This window comes from Clinocottus analis, unplaced genomic scaffold, assembly GCF_023055335.1.
Source record: "Clinocottus analis isolate CAN_PGR_092001 unplaced genomic scaffold, fCliAna1.0.p SCAF_15, whole genome shotgun sequence".
Classification (NCBI taxonomy): domain Eukaryota; kingdom Metazoa; phylum Chordata; class Actinopteri; order Perciformes; family Cottidae; genus Clinocottus; species Clinocottus analis.
Window position 1 is genome coordinate 17,188,306 of NW_027175876.1, and position 21,066 is coordinate 17,209,371.

At 45.1% G+C, this 21,066-nt stretch overlaps 1 protein-coding gene across 7 annotated transcripts in view; it reads right to left on the reverse strand.

Annotated features, from left to right (window-relative positions):
- Positions 1–21,066, reverse strand: part of cdc42bpab (CDC42 binding protein kinase alpha (DMPK-like) b) — a 69,585-nt gene that overhangs the window by 12,459 nt on the left and 36,060 nt on the right. For 3 of the 7 annotated variants that reach the window (XM_068576744.1, XM_068576742.1, XM_068576740.1), the window contains exons 6-25: positions 15,038–15,131; positions 14,097–14,297; positions 13,758–13,896; positions 13,297–13,406; positions 13,126–13,205; positions 11,542–11,720; positions 11,246–11,368; positions 10,872–11,005; positions 10,514–10,635; positions 10,245–10,365; positions 9,925–10,035; positions 9,273–9,520; positions 7,951–8,056; positions 5,708–5,832; positions 4,476–4,581; positions 4,023–4,171; positions 3,775–3,866; positions 3,272–3,348; positions 2,983–3,030; positions 858–977 (exon numbers count right to left, since the gene is read on the reverse strand). In XM_068576744.1, the coding sequence (XP_068432845.1) occupies positions 858–977; positions 2,983–3,030; positions 3,272–3,348; positions 3,775–3,866; positions 4,023–4,171; positions 4,476–4,581; positions 5,708–5,832; positions 7,951–8,056; positions 9,273–9,520; positions 9,925–10,035; positions 10,245–10,365; positions 10,514–10,635; positions 10,872–11,005; positions 11,246–11,368; positions 11,542–11,720; positions 13,126–13,205; positions 13,297–13,406; positions 13,758–13,896; positions 14,097–14,297; positions 15,038–15,131 (2,485 nt within the window). Of the gene's footprint in view, positions 1–857; positions 978–1,588; positions 1,628–2,982; positions 3,031–3,271; positions 3,349–3,774; positions 3,867–4,022; positions 4,172–4,475; positions 4,582–5,707; positions 5,833–7,950; positions 8,057–9,272; positions 9,521–9,924; positions 10,036–10,244; positions 10,366–10,513; positions 10,636–10,871; positions 11,006–11,245; positions 11,369–11,541; positions 11,721–13,125; positions 13,206–13,296; positions 13,407–13,757; positions 13,897–14,096; positions 14,298–15,037; positions 15,132–21,066 lie in introns of all 7 variants that reach the window. The other 4 variants (XM_068576741.1, XM_068576746.1, XM_068576745.1 and 1 more) reach the window with 3 other exon arrangements.

Here is a 21,066-nt window from a genome sequence, read left to right on the forward strand (position 1 = left end):
CAGAATATGAGCAATGACGCATCTTCTCTGTTCACATCGATACAAGTTCAACTCGCTGCTTTTTAATTTAAAGAAACCTTGTGAAAAAGACTCAGTATCATTTTTTTTGAATACATCTGTATGTTGGACTGAATTGATGGTTGACATGATTGACTGACAAAGCTAATGAAGTGTTGCATGGTTGTTTTGATTGTTTTGGTTCATCATTATATTTTTGTATTTTTACTTATTTACCTGCTTGGACTTTGTTGTGTGTTTTCTTTCCTTGTGGCCCTTCTTGGCCAGACGCATGGTTGGTTTCTTGTATTCTTTCTTACTTTTGAGTGTCGTATTTTTTGTTGAACTGCAGAAATAACTAAATAAAATATCAAGTATTTAATAGAAAGCATGCTTCGTTGTATTTTAAAGAACTTGCTGCTACAAGCATCACGAGTCCCAGCGAGGACGCTGGTGTTTACTCGCAGCAGCGTATTCAACAGTGTGAGAACAGACTGGAGTCTACTGCCGCCTCAATGTTCTCCTTCTTTTCACTGCACGGCTCACATTTCTCTATAATCGAGTTACTTGCCATTCACATGGGCTGACCTATTTGACAAATTTGGCATTGTGGGATGCTGAGTCACAGTTTTAGCTGCTGGAGTTGGTAAGAGGAACATTTGGACCGTTGACATGCCAGGCACGCATATCTGCCGTTTAGAGAGAATAACCTCACTTATTCCTGTGAGATCTTCTAAATCAGACCCGACTGCGGATGAGATCAGACAGGATGGAGAATTACATCCAATGAAAAGTCCTCTTGTACTCAAGACATCTTCTGCATCTATGATGCTGTAACATATATACGAAAACACACTGACCTCGATGGGCTCCATATCACTAGCCATGGAGGGTGACCGCGAGCGGGACTTGAGGTGGAACTTGGGGTCATCTTCCCTGGATGGCGTGTTGGATGGAGTGAAGTTATCCATGGAGTCCACCTGAAGAGAGAAAGACAGGATGGAGGAGCGGGACAGGACACAGGAAGGACAGAAGGAAGGACACGTGGGAAAAGAAGGACAAAAAGGAGGTTTAACAAAACAAACCACAGAACCATGTGCTGCTTTCATGCTTCAGAGAGACGTAGCGGGGGCCATACCACACAAATGGAAAACAGTGTACACACTTATTGTGATCAAAATATGTCATCATATCCACTGGACTTTAAAAGCCACAAAGGAAAACCACCACAACTTTACTGCACCCCATGTATCGTACCGCAGGGAACATCACAGCCCAGTGACCATGCTCCTTTAAACCACCACGAGCGTTCACCATACACCATGCATGGCCAGCCACGAAGATACACTCAATAAAGAGACACATACACACCAACACCAACGCACACAGGCAGCACAGAAAGCAACTCCCCCATAAAATATGGAAACGCCGACACATTTGACGCACACACAAATATAAAAACATATTTATCAGAACCCATGCCATGCAGTCAGACAGCCACAGTAAACACACACACACACACATCAAACATTAAGGTGACGAGACATTCAGAAAGGCTCAGTGACATCACAGAGCGCCGTGTGGTGCTTACGCGTCTGCCTTTGCTAGCTGGGCCAACGGATGGCGAGCGCTTCAGTGGCAGGAGAGCAGAGACAGAGAGAGGAGTGAACGTCAGAAACAAAGATGAAAACACAGTTACACAGACTGAGGGAACAGGAAAGTGTCAGCTCAGGGCTTCCCCAGCCTTTTGGTTCATAACCAACAGTCTTTAGCAGCTATTCATACCATTTATCCATTAGCTTTAGCAGCTATTCATACCATTTATCCATTAGCTTTAGCAGCTATTTATAGCATTTATCCATTCGTTTTAGCAGCTATTTATACCATTTATCCATTAGCTGTAGCAGCTATTCATACCATTTATCCATTAGCTTTAGCAGCTATTCATAGCATTTATCCATTAGCTTTAGCTAACATTCAACCATTAACCAGCGCAGCACAAACCGCCTCCTGTGTGACTGACTCAGATTGATTGGCAGCTTATTTGTTATATTTAATGAATTTAAGATCACACTCACACGTAATCTCCATAACAAATAATGTAGATGCTTTTCTTAAATGAAATGACTATTTCTATATATTTTAGTTCAGGTGAGCTCATTAGTTGAGCTTTTTAATCAAACACCTCAACCTACACTTTCTAGACGACTGTTTTCTGATTTCTTTAATGTCTTTTTTTTATACTCATCTTGCTTATTGTATGTATATAAGTACAAAGAGTGAAGTGAAACCGGCGTCAAGTTCCATGTATGAGCAAATTGACATGGCTATTAAAGCTGATTCTGATTCTTTTAACACGGGCCGGTCCAACCTGGGCACGGGGCCCGAGTGAGGAACCCCTACATCAGACTACTGCAGGTCCACTAGAGGGGATCGAGGACACAGGCTGGAAAGGGGTGATGGGTGCAAATGGAAAAAATACACATGGTGATGGGATACACAAACGATAAAACGGGAGAAGAACGGGTTTAAGGATTTATAAAAATGTACTTGGTGGTTTTGTTCAAGTTCTAGCACCAGAAAGCTAATGTAAAGCCATTCAATTAGCCCAGTGGGCTAAAAGGACTAGCGAGCAACAGAATTAAAGGCCAGCAGAGTGCAAAACAAACCAGTATATGCACGAGAAGAAAATCCATTAATGTGCATTAGAAGCAAATTCCTGAATGTCATTGCATGTATTTTGTATTTGTAGGAAGAATAAAATGATTTAGACCTTGTTAACATGACAGGACTCTACTTTGGTTCTGCACTGAGTCACACTGATGCACAGGCACAAACTACACATCTACACCATCTCTCTCTGCTAATGACAGACTCCTACAGCATTCAGCTACTGCTACACACACACACACACACACACACACACACACACACACACACACACACACACATATATATATATGGACCTCCTAATCAGGAACTTACGTCTTCCCAAAACTCAATTAAAGAAGATGAGGATGAGGAATAAGAGTCCTGATGGACCAGAGAATGAAGCAAGGAGACGACCAAAGAGATAGAACAAAAATAAAGATCTCATGTGAACTAAAAACAACATGAAAGCATGACGAGAACGCACAGACGTAGTTTCATGTACTGCAGATTTATGAGATTTATGATTTTCAAGCCGTTCATAATGATAGATTTCTAATCTTTAATTGCATAGAGATTCATGTAACATCAGCCTCTAGAAGGGTTCTTTGTCCAGACTACTTACATCAAACTGGTCCAGTGCGGAGGTCGGAGCGTTGAGAAAAGCCAAGAAGGAATTCTGGGAATCCTGGTGCTTGACACCTACAGACACAGAACAAATAACACAATCAAGTTAAGTACGCGATATTAAGACATCAAAGGGTGACTTAAACTAAATGAGTCACAGGACCGTTTCTCAGGCCGTTTCATATGACCTCAGTAACAATACACTTCATGTACACGGCACATGGTTGTATTCCTACAACATGGCCGCTGACGCAGAACCCTCTCTTTTTACAGATAATCTCTCATGAAAGCTTTCAGTGTCCATTCAACCATCGGGACGTGGTGCACAGAGATAAACTCTACGTTTCAATAACCCTATCATCCCATATGTTTTTCAAATACTTGCTTACAAAATTTGAAAAATGTATTTTTGTCTGGGGCCTCAGTAGAAATTAAAAATAGAAAAGTTAAGCCATTTGTCATTCTTTGTGTGTTTTGGTGTCTGAAGTGTTCGTGTCGTACCGCGTCGTAGCCGCAGCTCCTCCGTCTCTTTCTTCAGCCGGTCGATCTCGGCCAGCAGCTCCTGGTTTTTACTCTCCACGTCCTGCAGTTTGCTGGTGGATCACAAACAATGACTCACTTATTCATCAGAGTTCCAGAAAGAGTTTTTTTCCTGTAAGAATACTCTGAAACAACTACAAAGCTTATGTTTTTCAGTCGAAAAATAGTGAAAGATTCTGGTTTTCCCTGTTGCTACAAAGGCTCCGTACCATTCTGTGGACATGTTGTTGGCCTTGACCTTGTTCAACTCATCCTGGATGCTCTGCTTGGCTCTAATCTCAGCGTCTAAGGCCGACTGCAGCTCCAGTCGGGCCGACATGTCCAGCTTGGCGAAGCGCCGCATCTTCCACGGCATGTCCTGGATCACAGAGGGGAAACAGTTTGTAAAAGAATGAAAACAATGAAAGATGGAAGAAAAAATTAGAGCACAGGAATGAACTAAGAGGCTACTTTAGTTTATTGCGGTCGCTGGTTTGTCAAAATAACAGAAATCCAAAATGTAAAAGAAAGCCAAGAAAGACTTCCTCCTACTCAACATTCATCATCCTTATCTTAATCACAGCATCTCAATAACACCGAGGATTTTTCATTTGACTGTAGTGTGTGTGTGTGTGTGTGTGTGTGTGTGTGTGTGTGTGTGTGTGTGTGTGTGTGTGTGTCACCGTGGCTCTCGCTCCCAGGCTGGTGTTTCTCAGCCCCTCCAGCTCTTCTGTCATCTTAGTGGCCAGAGCCTGCAGGTATCCACGAGCATCCTTCTCATCACTCACCCTGCAGAAGACGAAACACACGCACAAACGCACACATTTGCGTTGCTATACTTGCAGCGACAATCCAAAGACATACTTTCACCCATAACCATGAATACTGCTACCTAAAAAGTAATCTAATAACTGCTGAGACTGTGAAACACCACGATAGGAAGACTACAAGTAACATTCCACCCACTACCTGATCCTGTTGCCCACTGCAGCAGCAGCGTTCCTCCACCAGGGGGCAACAGCAACATAAATCACTAAATCCTTCTAAAATGCATCCCAGACTCACTTTGTATGCACATGTTTGGAATGTGAGTGTGTGCATTCGTGTATGTGTGTTCCTGCATCAGAATGTATGCACCGTGTGTGTGTGTGTGCTGTAAGATAAAATAAAATAAGATAATCCTTTATTCGTCCCTCAGTGGGGAAATTACAGCAGCCTTGCTCACAAGTAAATAAGATTTGAAAAAATAAAAAGTAAATCAAATAATATAAATGAAAGGTAGAACAATAATAAATAAATAAAATCAATAAAAAATATTAATAAATACTAATGAATAACAAAATAAAATAAAAAATCAAGTAAAACAAATAAACGTTAGAACGGTAATAAAACAAAATGAAAGATTAGCAGTAAATTTGAATATTAAATGTATGTAATAAACGTGTGTGTGTGTGTGTGTGTGTGTGTGTGTGTGTGTGTGTGTGTGTGTGTGTGCTATGCGTGCTATGTAAGGAGCGCTGGGCTTGTCCAACAGAGGGAAGCCGAGCAGCTGGCGAGGTGTCAGCTGCAATGGGAAGTGATCTGAGAGGAAGGGCGGGTCAAGTAGCACTAAGATCTTTAGAGGCATGTGAGAAATGCTGCAGGTCTACTGAACGGAGGTACAATACACTACGAAACAGCACGGGAGTGTGTGTGAGTGTGTCTGTCTGAAACAGCAGTCTTTCAGCTGGTGCTCAAACATTCACAGGAAAGTAAATGTCTCAGCAAGTACTGAGAAAGCTCCTGCATGTGGGTGTGTGGGTGGGTGTGTGTGTGTGTGTGTGGGTGTGGGTGTGGGTGTGTGTGTGTGTGTGTGTGTGTGTGTGTGTGGGTGGGTGGGTGTGTGCGTGCGTGCGTTTATGCGCGCGTGTCTCACCATTGGATGATTTCCGTGATCTGGGCCTCCCAGTGAGCGACGCTCTCCTTCTTGTCGGCCAGCTCCCTCATCTCGTCCTCCAGCTGCCGGTTGGAGCCGCTCACCTTCTCAAACATGCTGGTCAGCTGAGAGGACACACACACACACACACACACACACACACACGCAATGAAAACAGACCGTATTAAACATCACACTATTAAGAGCCGTAAAGCTGTCGCTAGGAACTGTAACGCCTGCTGAATGGATTCATATATTATATAAATTGATATATATAAACAGTGTGGTGTTCCAGCACGGAGCCGCACTGTGTAATGAGGGTAACAGGTGTCGATGCTGCGTGACTACAAGCGAAGGTGCTGAGCCTTGAACATGATGACTATTGGTTCAATATGGAGGATGAATAATGGCATTGTTGAGGGGTTTGACCAGTGTTATGATTTAACTCCCAGGTGCTCCACCACGCCGCTGCTAAAGAGGTGTGTGGACACACACCTACACCAAAAATAAGGTGATTAATCATAAAAAAAGGCCCTGTTGTTTGCTGCTCCGTGGGCAGATTCTGTGTCCGAGTATTGCAGCTTTAAAGGCTGTGATGAAATGTGTGAGTTAAAGTAGTACGTTGGTTTTGTTTTGCTATTGCGTTCCAACACTGGAGCTGGTGGCTAACGTTTGGAATATCTGTGGTCAAGGTCAGAAAATTATGTCGTGGAAATATCTGTGTTTTTGGAAGCATGTGGTATAAGCCTTTGGGTTAGAGCCCACTAAATGACATATGCTTCATTCTGTACAGCTCCCAGTGGGAAAGTCTTTCCATACCGTGTATGACAAAAGTGTAAGTGGAACAAGACCTGGGAGTTGCTAACAGGAACAGAGACACCTCATCAGAAACACAATGGACGACCCACTCATACGAACTCACTTGGTTTTAAATAGCTGCTGTGTTATTTAAGAGAAGACAAGAGAAATGCTCTTGCATGAGGTCCAATGTTAGAAAATACAGACAACCACATCTCTCACACAATAAATCAAGCACATCTTGACTTGTTGTTTTTTCTCTGGTAGTTTTGGAGTTTGATTTGAATTGAAATGTCTCGCTAGTCAGCAGATCAGATTTCAAAATGAGGCCCAGATGTGACGGGAGTATCGCACAGATGTCTGCACAGGCTTGGAAAGGACCATCAGACACCAGGAAATCCTAGTGAATCATGGCGGGAGCTGTTAAGCTAGCCTTCGCTGCCAGCTACTTTAGCATGATGGGGAAAACTACAGCGAGCCTCGTGCAAGATGCACTTAGCAGGAACCAAGTGGCAGCAGGTCAGTCACATGAGTCATGGAGAGAGTCTGCCTTTCCTCACACGTCTGACTGCAGAACGATAATACACTTAGAATTATGTAACGGACATCAACTCAAACTAAAATGTGTAAAACACAATTTCATAAGTCTTGAAGTGAAAGATTTATAGGAGCAAATAAAGGTGGAGAATAAAACGAGAGAGGAACTGTTCATTTCTAAAGACGCAGTAACAAGTTGAACTGCTGCAGCATCCCCATCCATCAACGTTTTGAAACCATGCAGGAAAATACTTTCATGAATTGCAGCCTGATTTTGCTCCTGAGCAAACAGAGTTGAAATTCAGTGCCCCTTTGAAAGATAAGACTAGTCAAACAATAATATTTTCACGCTCTCCAAACGTATTCAAAGACTGTGTTGTACAGAAAAGCAAAACCATACAGACGGATCTAATCTGTGCTAATCTGAGTCCTCCAGCTTTGGTAAATATCATTTTTCAGAATGTGAAATAACAGAATAATACATTAAATATGAAGAGTGACGTGTGCTTTCATTCCGGTGGCAGCCACATCCACATTGGCTCCATGTCATCGAGATACTTTCCATTTTATCAGTTGCAGACTATAAAAGCAACACGCTGACATTTTATTCCATATGTCAAAATGCCTCTCTGGGACATTGTGTAAATTGGGAGCCTTCTTGAACTTCCAAGAGCTAATTCCAAAGTCAATACAGCGAAATCCAGGGATCATTCCATCCGACTGTGCAGGAGGCGACACGGTGTTTTATGGGGGATATTCAACAGTGATTTCTTTGGCATCGCTGGGAGGGTTGGAGGAATGTGATGAAAGGGTTTGGGCCGGGTTACCTGGGGTTAGGGAATCGTTTTGTGTGTGTGCATGTGTGAGTATGTGTGTGTCGGTTGCGTGCGTGTAAACTAATATTTTACCTTATCCAGTTCACTGGACAGCTTCTTATTTTCCTCGGTGAGCAGGACTCTCTCCCTCTCGTACTTCTGCTTGTACTCCGTCTCAAACTCCTCCCGCTCGCTTTGGCTGGAGGACACACACACACACACACACACACACACACACACACACACAGATTGTTAAGCTTCTCACACAACTTCTCACATAACTTACAGTTATTCACAGCTGCATATACAATCTGGACTTTTTCAATATCTCACTCTATAAGAAAAATCCTCCTAATTTACAGTGCAGGTCTGACAAAAGCCACTCTACATTACATACGTACAAACTTACACACATTAACAGTCATCTGTCGTCCTACCTTTGTTGGTGTGTGGGCCTCCACACATTTCCTGTAAGACCTCTAAGACCTCAAAGGGTCGGTGCTAAAACCAGGTCCACATTATTCAACCCAAACACATTAAAGCAGTTAGAATCCGATACGGCGGTATGTTTAGAAACGAATTAGAAAGCAGCGAGATGGAACTGTCAGGAACACCAGGCGGGGAAGTTAGGCTAAGGGCACAAACACAGAGCTCTGAAGCTTCTCCTCAACAACAAGATCCTATTAAAATGTGATTAATCCAGCGGTTTTCAACATGGGATCAGGAGCCCTGAGTACCTACCAGGGGGTCTGCAGCAAGAACATACGGTACTAATTTAACTTTGACAGTTTAATATCCGAGTTGGCACATAAATGGACAGATTTTCCTACTTATCCAACCATCACTTTAGCATTGAAATCTACACCTACAGTCACAGTAAGATATATATGTTTCCACAGTGTTTCAATTCAGAAATAAACTCTAGATTTACGTGAATGTAAATATGTAAAACGACGATGCGTCACCTCGACGGCACTGTTACCGCCTCACTTGGATGTTTGTGTTAAACTTCAGCTGTTTGGCTCAGGATGTGACACGCTGAGGGAAACATCAACAGCTCTCACTCAAGACTTAACTTATTTAAAGTCTTAATGCACCTCCTCAGGAGGGAGGGAGGGTCAACATGGAGAGCTGAAAACACTTGCAAGGAGGTTACCTGGTTGGGTTAGGATCAGCATGACTATGAGAGCCTAAGAATATTGTAATCAAATATTACTATTAAAAAAAAACAGTTCACTTCACAGTTACTACACATTAAGACCAGACAGGGACTTCTTAAAGGGACTGTAATTACCTCACACAATCATCACTGGAAAACAATAAAGGAAACAAGAAGAATGTCATGACAGCCGAGATGTTGGTTCCACTAAAGCGAAAGTACAGAAGTTAAGATAAAAAAGGAGAGAAAAGAGCACCTCTCGCGGCGAGTCTTGTCCAGCTTGTCTTTGAGCATCAGGATCTCTTTCTGCAGGTTCAGGTGCTGGCCCTCGGCGTCCCGCATCTCCTTGCGCAGGGCCTTCAGCTCGGTGCCGTGCTGCGCCTCCCTGCGCCCCAGCTCCTCCTCGTACAGCAGCGTCTTCTTCTCCAGGTCCCCGCGCAGGCGGCCCACCTCCTGGGTCTGGTCCGCCGAGGCCGGAGCGGCAGAGGAGCCCGCCTGCTTCAGCTGGGGTTTGGGGAGAGGAGGTGTTGAGATGAAGATTATTTAAGTATGGTGTGTGGAGTTCAATTCAGTTTATTTTGTACAGCCAAAAATCACAAATGCAACTTTAGCCTCGGAGGCCTTTACAATCTGTACACATGACATTCTGTCAGGGAACCGTGAAGTGCATCTTTAGACTCCGGAGACAACCTTTGAACCAGTCAACCATCGACCCGGTGACAGAGAAGAGAAACTAGAACCTCTTCGTCCCGCTGAACCAGACTCTCCATGTGATCTCAGGATTTCTTCATAGAGATTAGCAGCGACCAGACACACAGCTGTCTGAATGCTTCTGGTCTGAGCTCTTAACTTTTTAAGGATGTGGACGGACAGGTCCGTGTTCAGCTGTGTTTGGTTTGCACACTCACCTTAAGCCCGTCCAGCTCCTCCTCCAGCTGCCGGCTGTACTGCTCGTTACGCTCCCTCAGCTTCCTCTCCTTCTGAGCCTCCGCCGCCTGCTCCTCCGCCTGCGCCTCCGTCTGATTCACACAGAGACTCCAGTGACTTGGAGGCGAGCGTTGATCATGCACCCATGTTTCCCATTCTACAGCCAGTGTGACATTGTTTTCTAATCTAGTTTGTAAATATTTATACAACACACAGAAGGCGATAGAAGCTTGAGTTGTGCACCAACCAGTGGCTGGAGACAGAACAGGGTGTGCTAGCAGCCACAGGGAGACTACTCTACCTCCTTCTTGGACCTCTCGGCCTTTCGCACCTCAAGGCGGAGAGCCTCGACCTTCTGACCCTGGCTCTCCATCTCCTCCTCCTTGTCGCGCAGCTGGCGAGCCAGGCGCTGCTTCACCGACCTGGGGGGAAAGAAGTTCAGTCAAAGGTGATGGGGGAAAACTGACATGAGGCGAAACTTCCAGTAAGCATATGACCCCCTTTACTAACTATTTGGGTCTTAAAAAACTAGTCTTTGCTTTGATGAATGGTCCGGAGCAGCGATCCTACCTGAGGTCTGTGAGTCTCTCGTTAAGCTCAGAAAACTCCTGCATGGCTAGTTTCCTCTGGCTGTGGGCTTCCTTCAGCTCTTTGGACTGAGACTTCAGCTTCTCGTTGGCCTCCAGAAGATCCTGGTCGGATGAAAGAGATTAAAGAGATAAAAGACAGGGCTTAAATACACATTTAGAGTAGTGCAGTCACTTCTTGGACAATTATTAATTAACCTTTTTTTTTTTAATCAAAGCTGAGCAGTATGATGGCCCTCGAACATTCAAAACACACTTTCATACAATTATTATGGGCACAGTATTTAAGTTAATATACAGAAAATACTACATCCAAGCACAGACAGCCCAGCTGGTTCTACCTTGTGCATGTCATCCTTTTCCTGTCCGACGCTCTTCATCCGTCTCTCCAGAGTCTTAACGTGTTTCGATGAGTCCTCCATGTCCCTGCGAGCCAACGACACGTCCTCCAGCTGCTTCTCAAGTTGGCCTGAGTCTGACACACACACACACACACACAAACACACACACGCACACACACACACACACACACAAACACACACACACAGACACACACATGGTTTTAAATGCAATGAAAGTTTAACTTTACTGTGGCAGTTTTACAAAAAATTAAAAGTTCTGTTCAGAGTTCTCAACATCTGAGTGAAAGAGTGGACTTCTGATGGATGAAAATATTTGACTTGCTGAACATGAACAAAAGGAGAAAAGTCCTGACCAGCGATCTGCTGCTTGAGGATGTCGATCTCGCTCTTCAGACTCCTGATCTCGCCCTCCTTGTTGGCGCTGGGCGGGCCGTCGCCTGTCGGGTGCTGCAGGGCCTGTACCGTCTGAGTCGCCTCTGCAACCGGTCAGGTAGCGGGCATCAGTTTTGTGCTTTGCTGTACTTTTCTTTTTAAAGCTTCCCTAATATGTGATTAAGCTTCGTCGTGCATTCTCGTTCGACCGATGAAAGTGCAATACGCGTCTCCTCGTTCTCCACCTCAAGTTGCAAAGCTCCTCCATCAGCCTCACCTTGCAGTTTGCGGCACAGCTCTACTTTCTCCTGCTCCAGGCGGCGGATCCTCCGCTCGTAGGCCTCCGTGGCCAGGCTGTCCTCCAGGCTGCGCTGCACGTCCAGGTCCAACTGGTCCTGGCCCACCTTGCCCGGCTCCCCCGCCAGCTGTCGCAGGCAAGAACGGTCGGATAGGGAACTACAGAGGAGGAGGACGCGGGGGTGGGGAGGTGAAGGAGGCATGAGAACAAGGCATGATAAAACGAGTGGGGATAAAAGAGCGTCACGACCGTTTAACAGTGTAATAATATTAACGTTAATGAAGGGAAACAGCAGGACACAGGAAACAGGAAAGAGAAGAGGATGACGAGAGATGAGTTGACGGTGGAGAGGATGTTGAGTCATGGAGGAAGGAGGAGAGGGAGGGTGGAGAAGGAACAACAGAGACAAAGAAAGAAAGAGAGAGAAAGAGAGAAAGAGAGAGAAGAGTCAGAGAAAGAAAGAGTGGAAAGGCCGTTATCACTGAGCCTTGAAGAGATAAGGAAGTAAGTGGAGGGTTTGTTGCTTTCTCACGGGTCGCCTTCAGTGGGTCGTGGACTTCCCCTTATTAGGGAGGGAGGCTGCTTCTACCCTGCTACACCTCTTTAGATGGATGCATGAGAAGGCCCGTCTGGGAAAGCTTGCCGTCTACAACTACATGTTATGCCTGATGCTGACACACTATCTATTTAAAGTGCAGACACTACGGGTGAGTAGGATCACTTTTTTACTAATAGACATCTCCATGAAACTTCTCCAGTTGATTTCTTATATTGAGACTATTCTTTTTCAGATTTTCTGAAAATGTATATTTCAGTCTCCAAATGAGGCATTATCTTGTCTAATATGTGCTAACTTGCAGGCATTTCCAAAAAATAAATGTGAATTTGAACAAGCCAGGTTCAAGATTCTTGTTTCATTGACATGTTGGAGTCAAAGGTTTTTACAGAAGGAATTTGGGGTTTTTCTTTGTATCAATCCATAACTCATACATACAAATAAATAAATAAAAGTAGAAGGTTTGGCGTATGTAGTGCTACTGAAGTGGAGATTTCTAATATGTTTTGTTAAGTTGCATATATTTTTAAAGAAACTACAGGTGAGAGAGTAAAAAATGAATAATTAGATATGACAATGAAACTGACTAATTGGTTGCTTACCAACGGCAGAGTAACGACAATGTTTTGTCTTACACATTTTCTGAAATGTTATTTTTAAATATACAAATGAGGCATTATCCAATGGTAACGTTTGGTGAATTTCAGGAAAGATCAGACGACACAAATAGACAAAGTAGTGAAATAAACACTTAGATGTGTATTTTGAATGTTTTCTGCCCGCTAGAAAGAAACTGACAAGAGCATGAAAAACAATGTCATCATCTTTGTTCATGAATCTCCCCAAAAGAATTTCACAATCATCTGAAGTTCACCAACTTGGAGTAAAATTCCATCTGCCCACTAAAGATCCACTCATTATAACGCGTGAAACTTCCAAACAAGTTTCACAAAGTCAAAATGTATGCAGTGGTTAAAAATAATCCTTTAGTCTATTTTGACACTTACCATTTACTTGTGTAGGTGAACCCCACAAAGGGCAGGTGGTGGCCAGAGAAGGCAGTGTGAGAGGGAGGGGGCATGGTCTCCTGAAAGATTGTGATCAAACATGACAGAGAAGTGAGACTTTTAATTCTAACACACACGCAGTCATAAACGACAGGAGTACAAGCGCCTCACCGAGTTCTTCAGGCAGTCGTCATCCACGTCAAAGTTGGAGGTGTCGGTAGGACTGCTGACCTCTGGGATGTAGGGGGCCTCGCACCCGAGGACGTTTTCCCAATCGATGCCTGAACACAAGAGAGCTCACACTTACGACACACTCCTTTATTAATACGCTCCAATAGTGGCAAAAATACATCAACTCTGGGTACCTGGATGGCAAAACATTGACGCTGGAAAAGTATCAAATCTGTTAAGTCAACTTCTTCTTATTTTATTAGCATTGTCACCTGATGCCAAGTATAAATGATCTACAAGTTGCTAATGCTAATAACGAGTACAGCGTAATATATAATATCTATTGAATGACTGTCGAGGTACCAAATTAGGCTGACACACTTAAGATGTATATTTAAACTGGAAAAGGAAACAACACTCAAAGTGGGCCACACGGCGTCATCTGCGGCGTTAGACCGTACCAACGAAGAAGGGGTGGTGCTTGAAGTCCTCGATGCCGTTCTGGCCCAATCGGTGCTCTCGACTGCAAATGAGCCTGCGGACGAGATCCTTGGCGTCCTCCGACACGTCCGTTATCTGCTGCGGGAACTGGAAGCGCTCCTGGACCGGACGGGATGGTGTGCGTTAGAGGCAGCTCTGACATTACTTTTTAGCGTTGACATTTCCACTGGCACGTTTGCTACTTTGTTTGTTTCATCGTCATGCTCATCAGCTTCTTTACTGCATTGATATGTCATGGCCATGTATTGCTGTGTACTTTACACAGACAGAGCAGTGTGAAATCAACTCTACGAGCTCACCTTGTGGTTCATGATCTTCCCATAAGTCTCCACCAGGGACTCTGCGTAGAAAGGAGTCTCGCCGTACAGCATTTCATACATGCAGACGCCCAGGGACCACCAGTCGCACTCGGGTCCGTACTTGCCTTTCCCGTCCTCCATGGCCTGGAGGATTTCTGGGGAGATGTAGTCGGGAGTCCCCACCGCCACGGAGGACTGGACCTAGCAGAGGGACAACAACAAAAGGGTTTGGAAGCCACATGAGACAAAATCTCACATACGCAAAGACGTTCAACTGGAACCCTCATGAAAGTAACAACGATGGTGATGAGTTACAGAAGTCTTGGAAGCATGCAAGATAAATACCACCAAACAAACAAAGAGCAGATTGAACTTCCAGACCTCCACTAGAGGAGGACTGCCCTCGTCTACACACTGGTTTTACTTTATCAAAGCAATTTTTGGAAGGCACATTTGATGCTGAATGCGGAATGTGCCAAACGTTCCACAGTGGAAGAGAAAAGGCAGATGTTGGCCTTGTCCGTCTGTATTATTCAGAGGGTTGCAGATGAAATACACTCTTATCAGGATTCAACTCTTCAATCTCGACGTTTTAGTCCGAGACGAAGCGTCCAAAAAGCTCGACATTGTTTTTCTCAAAATGGTCACACAACCTCATCACTGTGTTAACATTGGAGGGACAGACTCAGGCACTTCTCCGCTCATCCATTTCATCCTGTCGTTCTTCTGTTATGTAACACCTGAGGGGGAACTTCTTTTTTTCTTCTCCTTGTCTGAATCATGAACTGCAGGCACAGCCAAGCAGCTGAACCACACACTCCTCCTGGGAGACCCCCGGGGGGTTGACGAGGAGGTCAGCAAAGCTCTGGTTTGTTTGCTTTGGACCGGAGGAGGAGGCATCAGCAGCAGTGTGGTAGTAAAAGAAAAGAAAAAACACATACCGTCCCGTCCTCCATGAGCTTGAGGCAGGACCCAAAGTCGGCCAGGCGGATGTGGCCGTTCATATCCAGCAGAATGTTGTCGGGCTTAATGTCCCTGAAGGAAGACGAGGAGCAGAAGAGGGGAGAAGACAACGTGAGCAAGAGATTCCTCAAGAGTGGAATGAAGATGAGGAAAACCACTTTCAAACAAAACAACATCATCGGGACATTCCAAACACACACAACCGTCTCATAATACCACATCAACTAGCATGAAACTAAATTACATGACCTGGGGACATCTGACCGTTTTAAACCTGCCTGGAGAGACAATGTGATAATTCAGGTGTAGTTATGCTTCAATTAAGTATAATTTCTTCCTCTGCCCATTCATCAGTGGCGTGACAACTCTAAATTGACAACAGGAAAGGATCAGTGCATAATGCTGCGGGAATAGGCTGTGCAGAGAGCGCGTGTGAGCAGTGCACTACTTTCAAAAACACACGCAACACACACACACCGATTGAGGAAATATGCGACACACAAACACACTCCCACTCGCCCAAAAAAAAGACCCGAGGTCCTAAACAGACACACTCCCCAGTTCACTTCTCTTTCAGTGTTTGTGTTTGTGAACAGAGACCGACCGGCGGTGGTGGGGAGGACGCTTTACTGACAACACATTCTTTCACAGATGTGCACACAGCGGCCTCTGTAGACTTCCCTCTCAATCTGCATCTGGTCTGCATTACTGCTGCTGATGACGTGTTTATGATGGACAAACAGACTAGGAGGATGAGCTGGGTGAACGCTCGATTATCAAAAATAGCTGCGGGTTACTTTTTATAAACGATTAGTCCAACGAGTAGCGCTGCTTCAGTTCACTTATGAAACATTTGTTTACTTCCTGTATGCTACCAACTCCATGGTAACCTCTATTTGTGCCAACAAACTATTAGGACGGCATCTCAAAGGGAACGAAGTGCAGGAGATCCTGCAGGTTGTTCAACAGGTGGTCACTGAATCTGATCTGTGTCGGGGTGCTGGTGATGTCTTCTTTTGTGGGTGCTGATGTAGATCTCTGGCCTGGTCTAGTCTGAGTCCATTGTGGAGGGTGCTCATGCTTTGTAACTAAAAAAAAAAAGTCCTTTGATTTAGTTTCATTCGTGACCTTCTGCCGATAGTATTACCCTTTTGAGTTATGCAGTTAAAATCATACTAAATGCCCCACATGATCGCTGGCCTGCACTGGTATGAAACAGAGACGTCTCTGTGTCCCGACCATTGTGGATAAATATAGGCTCTGTCCTTGCCTGACCATTCCACTGATGCCCCCTGAGGGCAGACCCTGACCAGCCCCGTGTCTGAGGCCCTCTTATCAACACACGGACCCACAACACGGCCCAATACAGAAGGTAAGGAGGAGGGCACATAGACACACACACACAAAGTCTCAGGTCACGAGAGTGAGCTTCTGCTATTTCTGTGCGCATGAAAATAATAACCCGATGCCAACACAAGCACACACCTTTGCATCCTCCCAAGGACTTATCGATGCAGATTATTGGATCAAACCGCCAATCCTCTGATGGAACGGGGACCCGCACTTCCATTGAGCCACAGTCACTTATTATCAAGTACCAAATTCATTAAGATTGATATTTCCCTGGTTAAAAATGGCTCAGAACACCAACTATTGTCGAAGTCCACCATTCGGGACGGCGATACATCATGAAATAAAAGAATGTTTACCCCTCCTCTCCTCACAGCGTCTACAGTAGTCAGTTTCTGGAGCCGCTGTGTCGCATCACAATCACAGCACGTGTTGTCTCAGCACATCACAACATGCGACGAGTCAGAGTTAATGACTGACGATGTGGTGATAGCGGTGTGCTTTCCTACGCCGTAACAACAGTGTGTTGATGAAGCTGTTCATTTGTACTCATGTAGCAGCTGGCTAGTTAGCTTAGCTCACTTTAGCTTGCTAATCCCACCGTGTCTTCAAGCTAGCATTAAACTGAAGAAAATGAGCGGAGCCGCAGGCTGCTGGTCCTTCTTTCCTGCTGCTAGGCGACTACCGGCTGGAGGAGAGCAGACCGTTGCTGTGGAGACGGTGGAGGCAGGTTTGCGCTGGCTGACTTCTCGCTGCTGCAGTCCGAGTCTGAAGCCGGCGGTGAGGTGAAGTTACACGTTAAATGGCAATGTTTTAGAGAAGATGCATTCGTGAAGCGGTGAGCATACGGTTGGATGAATGAGACTTGGATTATACTGCGAGAGTTGTGCGAGTTGGTAAAATAATGTTGTATAGAGTTGTGCTGTTGTTAAACGCACCCCCGTTTACTTCATGTCATCAAAACTTTTCTCAGGCATGCGTACCGTAACACTCGGGTTACAAGCCGCCACTAAGTTCGGTAGGTGTCCCTGCTAGCTCCCCACTATAGCCAGCTAGCGCTGCTGCTAGCTTCCCGGTAGGTGTCCCTGCTAGCTCCTCGCTGTAGCCAGCTAGCGCTGCTGCAAGCTCCCCGACAAACATCGGAGGTAGCGGGACCAGCACCGGCTCGACGCCCGACGAGGGGACGCAGGCAGTAGCAGCGGGGAGCTAGCAGCAGTGGGGAGCTAGCAGCAGTGCTAGCTTGCTACAGCGGGGACACCCACCGAAGGTAGGAGCGGCTTGTAACCCAACTTTTACGATTAAAAAAAAAAAAGGTTAAAAGGGTGGAATGATCCTTTAAAGCTTGTGAAATTTCCACATTTGAGTTTTCCTTAAACGCTTCTTAACTACTTACTAACACATGAGACAATCTCAGGAGTCTGGGACATGTTGGGTTTTCTCTCCCTGTAAAAGAGTGAGCAGACAAGACTTTGCTTTGCAGACGTCTTTGATGTTTCCGTCTTCGGTTAGAGACCTCTTCAAAGCCAAATGTGAAGGGCCTGTTATTTCCCAGTAGTTTTAATAGTCCCATCTCAGGGGGCAGGCTTAGCCATCACTGTAGATACTACACTGTCACCAAGCTATGAAACATGTGCAAATGTGTATATAAATACATGTGTATATAAATACAATTGACACTTTCCCTAAATTCCTGCTTGCATCACAGGTCACTTTTTAAAGACCTTGCCTGTTCACAGATGACTTCCAGATTGGACACCACTTTCCAAAAGCAGATACTGTAAATGGCCTTTTGACTGCATACATTCACAAAACCAATCTGGAGAATGAACTTGGCAGAAACCAACACACACACACACACACACACACACACACACACACACACACACAGGGACGCACACTCTCCGTCATACAATCAGAGAGGGCTGAACACTCGAGTACAGAGGATTTCTCTGATAAGATTGTTATGTTTGTGAAGAACGCTTATCTTGGTTTCTACGCTCTGAACTTACACATAATCAAAAGGTACGAGGGGGGGAGCAACAGTATTATGTTGTGAACAGAGCCTTTGGAACAACTTCAGCCATTAGAAGAGCTGTCCTTTTGGTTTCATTAAAACGCAAACAAGACTTGCTGGTGACCCAAAGTACAATGACCTACAGGTGGCGGTGATGTCGCCAAGAAACGCGTCAATACACCAGAATGTAAGCCTTACTACATTTGTTTATTGAACACACAGGCCAGTCGACAGGTTAAATAGTTGAGCAATGAGCATGTTTCTTCAATGCACTTCATCTAGTGCAGTGGTTCTCAAACTGTGGGGTGCGCAGGTGTTACAGGTGAGGCGCGGGGGGAGATGCAGATGCAGATTCTTAAAAAAAAATTGAATAAAAAGGTTCTTTTTGTTTTTTTTAAAGAATCCTTTATTGATCTCACAGTGGGGGAATGACTCTCTGCATGTCACTATCCTGAGTGATGAAGGAGCTTTGTGCTGCTGTGAAGCTCTGGGGCTTCAGTGCCTTGCTCAAGGACACTTCAACATGAAACTATGGGGAGAAAACAGGGATCCAACCGGCTTCCTTGGTCATCTTTTTTTGCCAATTATTAGTTATTTTTTGCACATATTTAACTTTATTTGCATTGTTTTAACAAAGTGATTGCACATGTTATTCATTTTTTTCCTGGTTTACATGAAAGGGATTTACATATTCTTTAATTTATTAATTAAAAAGCACGGATGGAGGAGTCTCAGAAAGTTGGACAGAAAAAGTTTAAGAACCACTGGTCTGGTGGATCTTCTTTTTTTTTTTTTTACACATTTTGTCTTTCTCACTAAGTTACTCATGTTGATATGACAATTAAGACTAGTAAGTTTAACTTCCACAGTGACCAAGAATGTGGATATCATGTTTTACAGCTGAAATAAATGTGTACCCACTACACACAGGACTGTGTGATCACGAGAGTGGCCGTCCATCACCAGGCACACATGGAAGTATCGACCTTACAGATCATGAATGACACCCGGAACACTCGGACTAGACTGTGTGTGTGTGTGTGTGTGTGTGTGTGTGTGTGTGTGTGTGTGTGTGGGGGGGGGGGGTAAGGGAGAGGGATACTGCAACACTGCAAAGCCCCGTCTCCCTACTCCGTTCTCCCTAACTCAGCAATGTGTCTCTTTCTGTGTTCCTTTTTTCCTCTCAGACACCAAATGTCAATGCCCCCCGGCCAGGAGCTATCTCACGCTTAGCCCTGCGCACATGGACGAATCCCAGAGAGGCGGCGGTGCTAAGCTAGTGCTAGGCTACGCCGGTTAGTGTAGCTAATTGGGCTACTGTGTCACAGGGCTTCTGTGGTCTTAAGGAGCAGCGCCGGAGACGAGAATAGCGGGGAGGTAATCTCCTCCTAAGACCGCGGCCTCCATCTGTGATGGCCATCTGGACGCCACCTCACAATGCGCACACAAATGTAACCGACAGCAACACCGGAGACGGCACAGGCGAGGCATGTCCGCGCAGCTCCGGCCGAGCGCTTGTGGACTAATGCGTCAAAGCACTACCGTGCCTTCTGGCATCCATTTCCATCAAGGGGGAAAACGCCTCCAACATCAAATAAATCAGAAAGACTTGATCTCTATTTCAACCTTTTCACATGGACAAGGACGTTGACCTCGGGAACCAGGGTCTAAACTAAGTTCTGGGGACATTTTACTCCCCAAAGAGGCCCAGATAGCGGGGTAGTTTGTGAATACAGGACACTCAGTGTGGTTTGCAGAGATGCCCGTCACTGATTGGTCAAATACAGACAGTGCAGCTGCTTCAACTCTTGATTGTTTCCCTGAATTATGTTTTAAAAATAACCATCAAACACGATTTACTGGGGAGACAGACGCTCTTAATTTAATGTTCCTCCCCATTACACCAACGTGCATCAGTACTATGCAGCATCTTCAGGCTGCTATGGAAACAACAACAGGGCCTGAAGGAACCTTCTAGCTCCTAGAAAGGTCGTCCCAGGACTAAAATGACCAGGAATTTCTTGGTGGAAACGCGGCTTTAGATCACAGCTGAGGCGAGACAACTATCCCTGATCAATAATAACACAAACAAAGGCTGCACACACATACACACTTAAAGTATTCTACAGCAGTAAGACCCCACTTAACTGTCAGCCCCTCTCAAGACGGGTCCTTTCATGTGTTGTCCCTCCTCTCTCCAGGAGCACATCTGTCTCTCCACACACACTGTTGTCCCTCTTTACCAACCCCCACAAGAATCCCCCTATGTCACGCAGTGTGTCTCTCACACACACACACACACACACACACTCTCACCCGTGGCAGACAGATGTGGTGCTCGGCAGCACAAAGCCATGCTGAGTTGGCCTATTGAAACATTTGTCCGGCCCCTCTGGGAGGCCACGAGGATCACCGACCACTGAATAAATTAACACACACACACACACACACACTCACTCTCGTGGGACTCTGAAGGGGACAGAAGGTTGCCCCTGAGGCTCTTTGCTCCCTCATTTCTTTCTCTCTCTGGGCTCTTTTCAACTTCATCAGCGTCAACTGGGCTGCAGACATTCATTTCAAAAGGTTCCTGCATTGTGGCGAGGTCAACGACTTCACAACACAAGAAGGAAACACACACATTAG